This window comes from Nicotiana sylvestris, chromosome 4 (assembly GCF_000393655.2).
Source record: "Nicotiana sylvestris chromosome 4, ASM39365v2, whole genome shotgun sequence".
Classification (NCBI taxonomy): domain Eukaryota; kingdom Viridiplantae; phylum Streptophyta; class Magnoliopsida; order Solanales; family Solanaceae; genus Nicotiana; species Nicotiana sylvestris.
Window position 1 is genome coordinate 127,792,972 of NC_091060.1, and position 10,477 is coordinate 127,803,448.

Consider the following 10,477-nt stretch of genomic DNA (forward strand, 5'->3'; position numbering starts at 1 on the left):
CTTGATATTGAAGGTTTCACACATATCTTTCATTAAATTGTTGTTGAGGTTGGCGGCATTGTCGGTAATGATGGATTCTGGTACTCCCAATTGGCAAACAATACGACCCTTGACAAAATATGCGATGACTTTCTTGGTTACAACCTTGTAAGATGCAGCCTCAACACATTTTGTGAAGTAGTCTATGGCCACTAAAATGAACATGTGCCCGTTTGAACCGACGGGCTCGATCGGACCGATGACATCCATTCCCCAAGCGGCGAAAGTCCAAGGTGCACTTTTTGCGTTGAGCGCATTTGGTGGTACCTGTATCAGCATATACTTGACACTGTTGACACTTTTGGACATACGTGACGTAGTCATTTTCCATAATAATCCAAAAGTATCCTGCTCTTAGTATCTTCTTGGCTTAAACAAAACCATTCTTGTGTGGTCCGCAGGTTCCAGCGTGTATTTCCTCGAGTAGTTTGGAAGCTTCTTTGGCGTCAACATACCTAATAACCCTAGTTCTAGAGTCCTTCTATACAAAATTCCTCCTCTTTGGAAGAAATGATTGGACAATCTCCGGAGCGTGCATTTCTGAGTATGATTTGCATGCTCCGGGTCCTTTTGCCAAATATTCCTTGATATCGTGAAACCATGGATTTTCGTCTGTTTCTTCTTCAACATGAGCACAATAAGCCAGTTGGTTATGGATTCTTACTGGAATAGGGTCAATGAAATTCTTACCCGGATGTTGTATCATGGAAGACAAAGTAGCCAGTGCGTCTGCGAACTCGTTCTGGATTCTCAGAACATGTTTAAATTCAATCTCTGTGAACCTCTTCATCAACTCTTGTACGTGATACATATATAGCAATATTTTGGTATTATTGGTAGCCCACTCTCTTAGAACCTGTGTACCAGAAGATCTGAATCACCAATTACCAGTAATTCCTGAATATTCATGTCGATGACCAAATTGAGCCCCATGATGCAAGCCTCATATTCTACCATATTGTTGGTGCACGAAAACCTGGGCTTTGCGGATATTGGATAATGTTGACCGGTTTCTGACACCAAAATGGTTCCAATACCTACTCCTTTGAAATTTGCGACCACGTCAAAGAACATTATCCAACCATCTTTAGATTTGGTGATATACCTACAAATGATACTTCTTAATCAGGAAAATACGTTTTCAGTGGTTCATATTCTCCTCCTATAGGATTTTCTGTAAGATGATCCGCTAATGTCTGTCCCTTGACTGCCTTCTAAGTCAAACAGACGATATTAAACTCACTCAACAATATCTGCCAATTTGCTAGTTTCCCTGTAGGCATTGGTTTCTGAAAGATGTATTTTAGGAGATCCATCTTTGATATAAGATATGTAGTGTAGGCATAGAAATAGTGCCTCAATTTCCGAGCTATCCATGTCAGGGCACAGCAGGTGCGTTCCAGCAAAGAATGTCGTGCCTCATAGGGTGTGAACTTATTACTTAGATAGTATATGGATTGTTTCTTTCTTCTCATCTCATCGTGTTGTCCCAATACACAACCGAAAGATCCATCTAGTACGGACAAATAGAGTAGCAGAGTCCTACCAGGTTTCGGCGGGACCAAGACTGGTGGTGTGGATACGTACTCCTTGATTCTGTCAAAGGCTTTTTGACATTCTTCAGTCCATCTTGTTGCAGCATCTTTCTTCAGCATTTGGAAAATTGGCTCACAAATCATGGTCGATTGTGCTATGAATCAACTGATGTAATTGAGACACCCTAAGAAGCTCATCACATCTTTCTTGCTCTTTGGAGGTGGAAAATTTTGGACAGCTTTGACCATTAAAGGTTCCAACTTAATCCCCTGGCGACTGACAATGAAACCTAGCAATTTTCCAGCAGGGATTCCGAAGGCACACTGTGCAAGATTCAATTTCAGATTATACCTTCGAAGCCGATTAAAGGATTTCCTTAAATTTGCTATATAATTTGTGCTTCTTCTGGATTTGATGATGATGTCATCCACGTACACATCTATTTCTTTGTGAATCATGTCATGAAAAATATTCGTCATGGCTCTCATATAAGTGGCTCCAATATTCTTTAGGCCGAACGACATCATTTTATAACAATACATCCCCCATAGAGTGATAAAGGCTGTTTTATCGGCATCTTCCTCATTTATCTAGATCTGATGGTATCCCACGAATCAATCCACAAAGGAATGGAGTTCATGCTTGACACAATTATCGATCAGTATGTGTATATTGGGTAACGAGAAATCATCTTTGGGACTTGCTTTGTTTAAATCCCGATAGTTGACACATACTCTAACCTTCCCATCCTTCTTTGGAACTGGCACGATGTTGGCCAACCAAGTAGGATATTCAACCACTTTGAGAACCTTAGCTTTGATCTGCTTGGTGACTTCCTCTTTGATTTTCAAACTCATATCATGCTTGAAATTTCTGAGTTTCTGCTTTATAGGCGGACACATTGGATTGGTAGGTAGTTTGTGAGATATGATAGATGTGCTCAACCCGATCATATCAACATAAGACCATGCAAAGATATCCTTGTATTCTTTCTGGAAACAGGTGTACTCTTCTTTTTCTGATGGTGACATGTGGATGCTTATGCGAGTTTCTTTGACTTTTTCAGAATCTCCCAAGTTGACTATCTCGGTTTCGTCCAAATTTGACCTAGGCATATTCTCTAAATTTTTTAGCTCTCTAACAATTTCCTCAGGGATTATATCTTCTTCTTCTTTTTCCTCTGAATCACTATCCTTATGTTGCGTTGTCTCATTACATGTCACAATCGTTGGTTCATCAGGACAAGTAATTATAATGTTGTGGAGAGAAAATGTAAAGGATAACAATAAATACTAAAATAGCAATGCATTAAATAAATCTTTGAAAACATTAAAACGAGTACGACTCGATGACTCGAGCAATTATTTTCAAAACAAAAATGTCTAAAATGAAATACTGAAAAATGTCTTAATTGCTTTTAAAAATAGATCATGTTAATAGCCAGGCTACCCAGGAACTCGACGGGCCTGGGATGGTGTAGTAGTCCAATACTTAAGAACAACTCCTTTCTCCATGGTCCGAATGGTAAGGTCTTCCTCCTCCTGATCCTCAACTATTGCATTGAAGTCTATGTCTTCATCGTCCCAAAATAGATTTCTTAGGCCAGCTAAGGCCTCATCTTCTTTAGATCCCAATATCATGTCAGCTTGTTGAAACATCTGGTGTAAATGTGGTATTGGCTATTCGAGAGGGTATAGGGACCATGCCATGGCGGCAACCAATCATCGTACTCCTACCAAGTATGTTGATACCCAATTTTTCTTCATATATTTTTTAATACATATGTATACTTTTAAAATGGTACTCATTCAGTTATAAGCATGCATAAGCATTTTTATAATTTTTCTACAATTTTAAAAGCTCCAAATCAATTTATTTCTCCTCTTTTATTTATAAAATATCCAATAATTATCTTTCAAATTATTTTTTGTAATGATTTGGTCATTTAAATTCATTATTTATGCCATCATAATTGTTTAAATATTTTTAGTGCATTTTTTATAATTGCATTTACATTGTTTGGCTAAATTGCACATCTTTGCAATACTAGCCCATGCTAACGTATAATTAAATTATTGATGCATAAAATGGTCTTTTATATTTTTAAAATGTTAAATAACTATTTTAAATCATTTTAGTACATGAAAGTATTTTTTGGAACTCATTTACTATTTTTATAAATTATGTAGCTATTAAAGTGGCTATTTAAAATCTGACCTATTTTATTTCAATTTTTTAGCCCTATCTCGACCCAATAAGTAGCCCAATTATAATTCAAATTACCCATCCCAAATCATGCTACCCGATCCGGCCCCAAAACCCCTTCAATCTCGGTCGTTGATCATAGAGATCAACGGCTACAAATGACCCTTCCTAAAATAAACCAAACGACCCCCCCCCCCCAAAAAAAACCCTTTCATTCTACACCATACGCTGCCCTGAAACCTTTCGCTTCTCTCAAACGCTCTGAAACCTAACCCTAATCAAACCTAATCGTCAGTCGTCTATGGCTATCTCTGGTGGTTTCTCACCACCCCCAGGCCCCTATTAGCCTCTCTCACATTGATATCGCCATCTCCATGGTCCTCAAGGGACCAGGGTCAGTTGGCTTGCATCTATGGTCCCTTTCTCGCATGTTTCAGGCCGTTCCAGTGTGATTCCGAGTAAGATCGTCCTATATTGACTATGATCTATGGGTTTTTAGCATGTTTCTTCACCTCTGTGTTGTTCTCTTCGAAACCCTAATTTCTTTTTTGGACCTCTTAGATCTATATAGATTTGATATGATTTGAACTTGTTTCATATTAGTTTTACAACAACCTTGAGATTCTTTACAAGAATCATATGATTTTCTTTACAAGAATCGTATGATTTTCAAGTGATTTTCATCTTTTTCTAAACTAGGGTTTCTGGAAATTTTTTTTACAAACTTTTTGATGATTTTTGAGTGTTTAATATTCTACTTCTTATGTGTTTTGACTAATTTTGTAAACCTTAACTCGCTTGTACTAAAAGCCCTAATTTTTAACGTTCTTCGTCTGGTTTCTAAGTATTGGTATACTGATTGTGTTCTTGCTTTGGTTCTTGTGATTCCTCGTGATTTTCTTGTCCTAATATGCCTCTTCTGAATTTCTTAGTTCAAACTTTCACTGATTCTATATGCTTGTGTTCATCCTGACTATTCATGTTAAGACCTATATCTTTCTCCTTAAATCAATGTCGATTTAACTATTTATTTCGTTAAAATTACGTGTTGAATCCTGACTATTCATTTCTTAGATTATTTTATTTGCTAAACTTGTGACTCTATACATGATTTTCTCCTTGACAATTCTAAAATTCTTATTCCCTGATTTGATTTGAACTCTTTTCCTTAACAAATTTTGATTCTTATCTTTGATTGAACCCTTTGCCTTAATTAGCTTTCCCCTTGCCTTATTTGTTATTTGCTGATCTTTATTGATTTTTACCTTAATTTAAACTTCTATTCATTTACTCCTAATTACTTACTCCATACCCGAACCTTACTTGATTCATTTCCTTAAATATCTAGCATGCTTTTATCGTTGATTTGATTATCTCTTGATTAAGGGGAAGACTTGCTGATTTTTAGATGTGATTGATCCCCTGAATCTCTCTAATTACTTAATTGATCACTTACCTTATTTTGCTAAGCTTTTTATTACTATATACTCCCTTATATTCTCACTTCTGAAGATAGAACATTAATTCACAAAAAGCACACTTACACTCTAAAGTTCTCTTTCTCTTCTGCTACTTGTGATACTCACTGATCTAGCCGACTGAAATCCAAAGCTAGATATTTTAACTTCATCTGCTTTATATTCTGCACCCTTTTCTTCAACTAATACGTCTCTAGTTAAGTTTTGAAATCCAAACCATAGATATTTCATTCCTGCACTAGTTTATCAGTTATGAATTCAACTTGTATTCCTGCTTACTCCTTTGCCTAGCATGTCTAAAACACTGTCATGTTCAATGTATATTTTGTATTCTACACTATTTCCTACTTACTTCTTTGGCTACCATGTCTTAAACTCTGTCCTGTTCAGTGTATGCTTTATATTCTGCACTCTTTCCTGCTTATTTCTTTACCTAACATGTCTAAACTGTATGTTTAATCCTGATCTATGTCATAATTACTTATTGTCCATGACTAGCCCGCTAAAGTCCCAAAGATCCTAAGTGTTTATGCAGTCTGATTGACTATATGTTTCCTCTATACCCTATCAATGTACCCCAATATGACTCTTATGTTCCCCAATCCCTTTATCCCCATGTGAGATCTGTTTGTTAAGTGTTTTCTGAATCTGGATGTTTTTATGACCAATTGATTGTCTGCTGTTTTGGTACTCTCCCCAAACTGTCTTTTACTGCCAAACTATCTTGTGTTTTTGAAAACCTTTTCCACTCCTAAAGTCATCTCTGTGTTATTTTCAAAACCTTTTCAAAACTATGTCAAGTACTCTCACTTTACTCTTAGAATACTAGGTTCTGCCCCTCTGATATGTGTACTGCCTTAAGATCCTTGAGATCTCTCTGAACTCTGGCATGTCAGAGCTGACCTTTCCACATTGCACCTAAATCAGTTACTGTTTGAGAAAAGGTCTCGGAGTGAGCACTGCCCGGGATCCTTGAGGCCATTAGGGAACTCTGACACACCTAGACATGAAATTGGCTATGGAACTTTGGGCATTTGAGGTTATTGGAGGCTTGGAAGTCATTTGGACCTAATGCAGGCCCCCTATAGATTCACTCCTATTTATTTATTTATGTATTTTTATTTAATTCATTGGTCTATAATAATTAATGTAAACAAACATTGGGGTGATTAGTGAAAAGGGTGGGTAGTTATATATATATTGGGTAAATTGGGTAGATACCATGCCTATAGGGTCGTGTTGATTCAAATGTGTTTGCTATGTTTGCTTTACTTCCACAATATTAGAAACCATGTCTATAAGATCTAAATGGCTTTAATAATGGAGATCATGCCTATAGGGTTAAAATCAGCTTTATAATTAGTTATCTTGCATATAGAGTGTAAGGTAATTGAAGTTCGGTTTTCATTACATCATATATTCAAATCCGTCTCCTTAGATATCATGCCTATAAGTTCAAAAGTCAGTTTTTAATGATTAGATATCATTACTATAGAACTTAAAACCAGTTTAGTTAAATAAATTAATTCAAATTCGTGTTTATATATTCGGGATCAGCTTAATTAATTAATCTGTCTGTTTTTTTAATAAGTTTTCAAACACTGCCTTAAATTAATAATGCTAGAAAGCATGCCTATAAGATCTCAAGTTGTCGTTTAAAATCGTTTTACTATTTTACTGTATTCCTAATCAATATAGATATCTTGCCTTTAGGACGTCACTGTTATGCGCTTAGATAAGCCTATAGGGCGATTAAAGTCCTGCAACTATAAAACTACGCTTTGTTATTCAAAACTGCTCATATTCACAGGTCTAAAATTAGTAGGCAAGCAAAATAGGTCTTGACGCTTGGTCCTAATTCAATGTTGTATAATCCCTGCTCACCTAGATATCATGTTCTAGGATTTTCTCTTAAATACTTGACTGTTGTTTGAGATGTGCACTTGTTTGTTATGATTGTGGAGATAAAATGTGAGCCTTTATTTGTTCCTCCTTTAAGTGTAGTCCTAATTGTTTTGATTGGCGCCTGGACTTTTATCCTTTAAAACTTTAGGATGGTCTAGAACTACCTAAAATTAGAGGTCCTAAATACCTCCAGGACCACAAGGAAGGGACGGGTAGTGCACGCATCGGACATCTATCAAGGTTATTAGAGCGCTTTAGACTATGACCATAAGGAGGGAACTGGGCAGTAAGGATATGATGACTATGCGCTAATATCACGTGTAACCCATCCATTGAAAAGTGATTACCGGGCATCGTATGGGTATGATCCTGTAGGATAACCAACCTAGTACCCCTCTTTCCCAACTCCCGTTGTTTAAATAAATTTTACTTTCCTTTATATATGTGTCACTTATTCAAGTCTTTTTCTTTCGTTACTTGAATTATGCATGTGCTCAAAAAATACCAAAACATGCCTTTATTTGCAAGTATGTGTTTAGACTATTTATTTGTTAAAATGAATAATTTATATATATATAAGTTCTGCCGGGACCTACCGTTGTGGACCGCGAGGGGTGCCTAACACCTTCCCCTCAAGGTTATTTCGAGCACTTACCCCAAATCTCTGGTAATGTAAACTAGTCTAAGAGTTAATCACTTTAGGTGCCCTAACACACCTAATCCGTTAGGTGGCGACTCTTCAAATACCCAAATCCCAAAAGGGAAATGAGTTATTACTCCCATGAACGTCGGAACCCGGACTTTCTCCATGGAGGAAAAAAGGGGGCGCGACAGCATGGCGACTCTGCTAGGGGTATCTTTAGGCTCTTACCATAACGAACTTATCTTTTGTGAATTAGTCCAAGCATGGCTTATCCCATACCCTTTCCCTTGTTTGCACTTAATTGTTTATTTTCAAGCATTAATGATTCCTTTTCCAGAAACTGACTTGCCTCTTTGTTTTATTTTACCGTAGCTGTCTTTCTATTATTTACATACTATATTTATTTTTCCTACGTACAAATACTTGACTACCTGCTATTTATTGCTGAATATATCATGCTCCACATCATACTCCACTCGTGCGTATTAAATCCTATAGCAACGCTTGATGAGTGGTTGCGCTCTTCCTATTTATTCCCCTTAAATTCGAAAAGGCTTATTTGCGGTAAAACTAGTCGATCAACGGTGCAGTCGACAGTTCTGTGCCTTTCCCCCTCAAGTCGTCCACTTGAGGGTACCAGTCTAGACCCCTATAGTAACCTTACTCTTATTGAAATTGTGCATGTATCATGGTCAAACCTAGTCGGATCAATATGTTGTCCACATAATGGTCCTTTAAGACAAGCCTTATCCAAAAGTCCACGGGGGTTTCCATAATCCCAACGGACACAACCACGTTCTGTGCATTAATTTGGAGAACTAAATGCCAATATGCTAATCATGAATGCATAAATAGTCGAGTCTGGTGGGGGGAAAAGGGCCTAACCAGTTTGTTTTGCAGAAAATGAGGCACGAGGTCCCTAGATTTGGTATGGTTAGCAACATTACTCCATTGCTGCTAGATTGGTGGGAGGACATTTCCTCAAGTGACAAGAAACATGTAAGAAAGTACCTGGGTTACTTGCCTTCCCTGCTAGACATTCAGCCAAACAACAGGTTGATCGAGGCTGCCACTTTATTCTGGGACAGTGAAAGGGATGTGTTCCGTTTCGATGACATAGAAATGACTCCACTCCTAGAGGAAATTGGGGGACTTGCGGGATTGACTTGGGAAAGCCCTAGGTTGTTGGTACCGTAGAACCATACTGGTAAGGGGTTCCTAAAGATGATGGGGTTGAAGAAAAATGCTGACTTGGGATGCATGGAGAAGTCCTACATACCCTTCGAGTACCTGTACGAGCGATATGGCCATAGCAAGTCCTATCGTACCTTCCACGACGAGCTCTCTATCACTTCTCTGGGACACATCCACCACAAAGTGTTCGTGTTCATCGTATGCTTCTTGGGCCTGATAGTATTCCCGATGAAAAGGGACTGAATCCACACTAGGTTGGCCATGGTCGCCAAGACTTTGATGGAGGGGATCAATGGGCAAACATACACTATAGTTCCCATGATCATAGCCGACATCAAGGCTTTAGAGCGCTGTCAAAAAGGGGTCAAGCATTTCGAGGGTTGTAACTTATTGCTGCAGTTGTGGTTATTAGAGCATCTTCAAAAGGGTCACTATAGCCAAGAATTTCTGCAAAGGGCTTGGAATGACCATATTGCCTTCCATCACCCCAAGTGGATGACACACATTCCCAACAAGTTTGCTCAACCGGAAAGCGCCAAAGAGTGTTTAGAGTTCTTCGACAATCTGACTGAGGAGCATGTACAATGGATGTTTGAATGGTTCCTAACAAACGAATTCATCAACAAATCTAGGGATGATCCACACTTGGTACTGATTGGGTTGAGAGGGATATACCCTTATGTCCCTATCCGAGTCATGAGGTAAGCAGGCAGGAAACATGTTGTACCCAAGATCACCTAAATGAGCCACTTTAGTGCATACTTTCAGGATGATGATATCCCTTACAAGGGCCAAGCTTAGCATATATGGCACTGCAAGATCATTTTGGAAAAGAACACCATTGAGCCAGACAGGTATCATGCAGGGTGTGAACCTCTTTACCCAACATGGTTAGAGGACAATCTGAAAGGGATGGTGATGCCAAGAACTTGTCGAGGGAATAGGATCATAGATGAAGAAGCTCAAGCTCAAGTCAAATACAACAGGCTGCGCAAGAGGGTCCATGACTCTGAGAATGAGCACCGGGAAATACACAAGAAAAACATGAGATTGATCGATGAGTGGAAAGAGATGGCTATCACTTCCAACAAAAAAGTTGTAATATCCGGAGCGAGGATTAGTGGAGCTGGAGGGTAAAGTCATAAAGCGGATTGAAGATTTCCAGAATACTGAAGGAAGTAAAGGAGGACATCTGGCCAGAGCCTACCTGCTGCTGGGTCTGTGCGAGTTGGGGAACCTGTATGATGGAGTCAAGAAGATCGAATTTGGGGAAGGTCCTTCTAGGTCCAAATAGGCTAGATTTATTTGCTTTCCTAAATATAATAAGGCCAAGTACCTGTAGTGACTTACTTTTCTATTGTCTTAGTGTCGTTTTGGGATTCGTCTATTTTTACATTATGAAATAAAGTATTTACTGGCATCTAAAGTTATCAAAATCTACTTGTCGCTAGGCCTACCTCGGGCACAACGAGGCTAC

General features: G+C 38.3%; 1 protein-coding gene across 1 annotated transcript; it reads right to left on the bottom strand.

The window, feature by feature from the left end:
- Positions 1–520: 520 nt before the first annotated feature.
- LOC138890150 (uncharacterized) lies at positions 521–1,718 on the bottom strand. The gene is made up of 4 exons (XM_070173512.1): positions 1,481–1,718; positions 1,283–1,355; positions 1,016–1,144; positions 521–911 (listed from the first exon to the last, which is right to left on the bottom strand). Exons 1-4 carry the CDS (start codon positions 1,716–1,718, stop codon positions 521–523), a joined length of 831 nt encoding a protein of 276 aa, XP_070029613.1.
- Between the last annotated feature and the right edge of the window lie 8,759 nt (positions 1,719–10,477).

Coding starts and splice junctions, on each gene's coding strand:
- LOC138890150 (XM_070173512.1), bottom strand. CDS start 1,718: ATGATTTGTGAGCCAATTTTCCAAATGCTGAAGAAAGATGCTGCAACA. Junction 1,356..1,480: donor ACAATCCATATACTATCTAA/GTAATAAGTTCA, acceptor CTTATATCAAAG/ATGGATCTCCTAAAATACAT. Junction 1,145..1,282: donor AAATTGGCAGATATTGTTGA/GTGAGTTTAATA, acceptor TATCATTTGTAG/GTATATCACCAAATCTAAAG.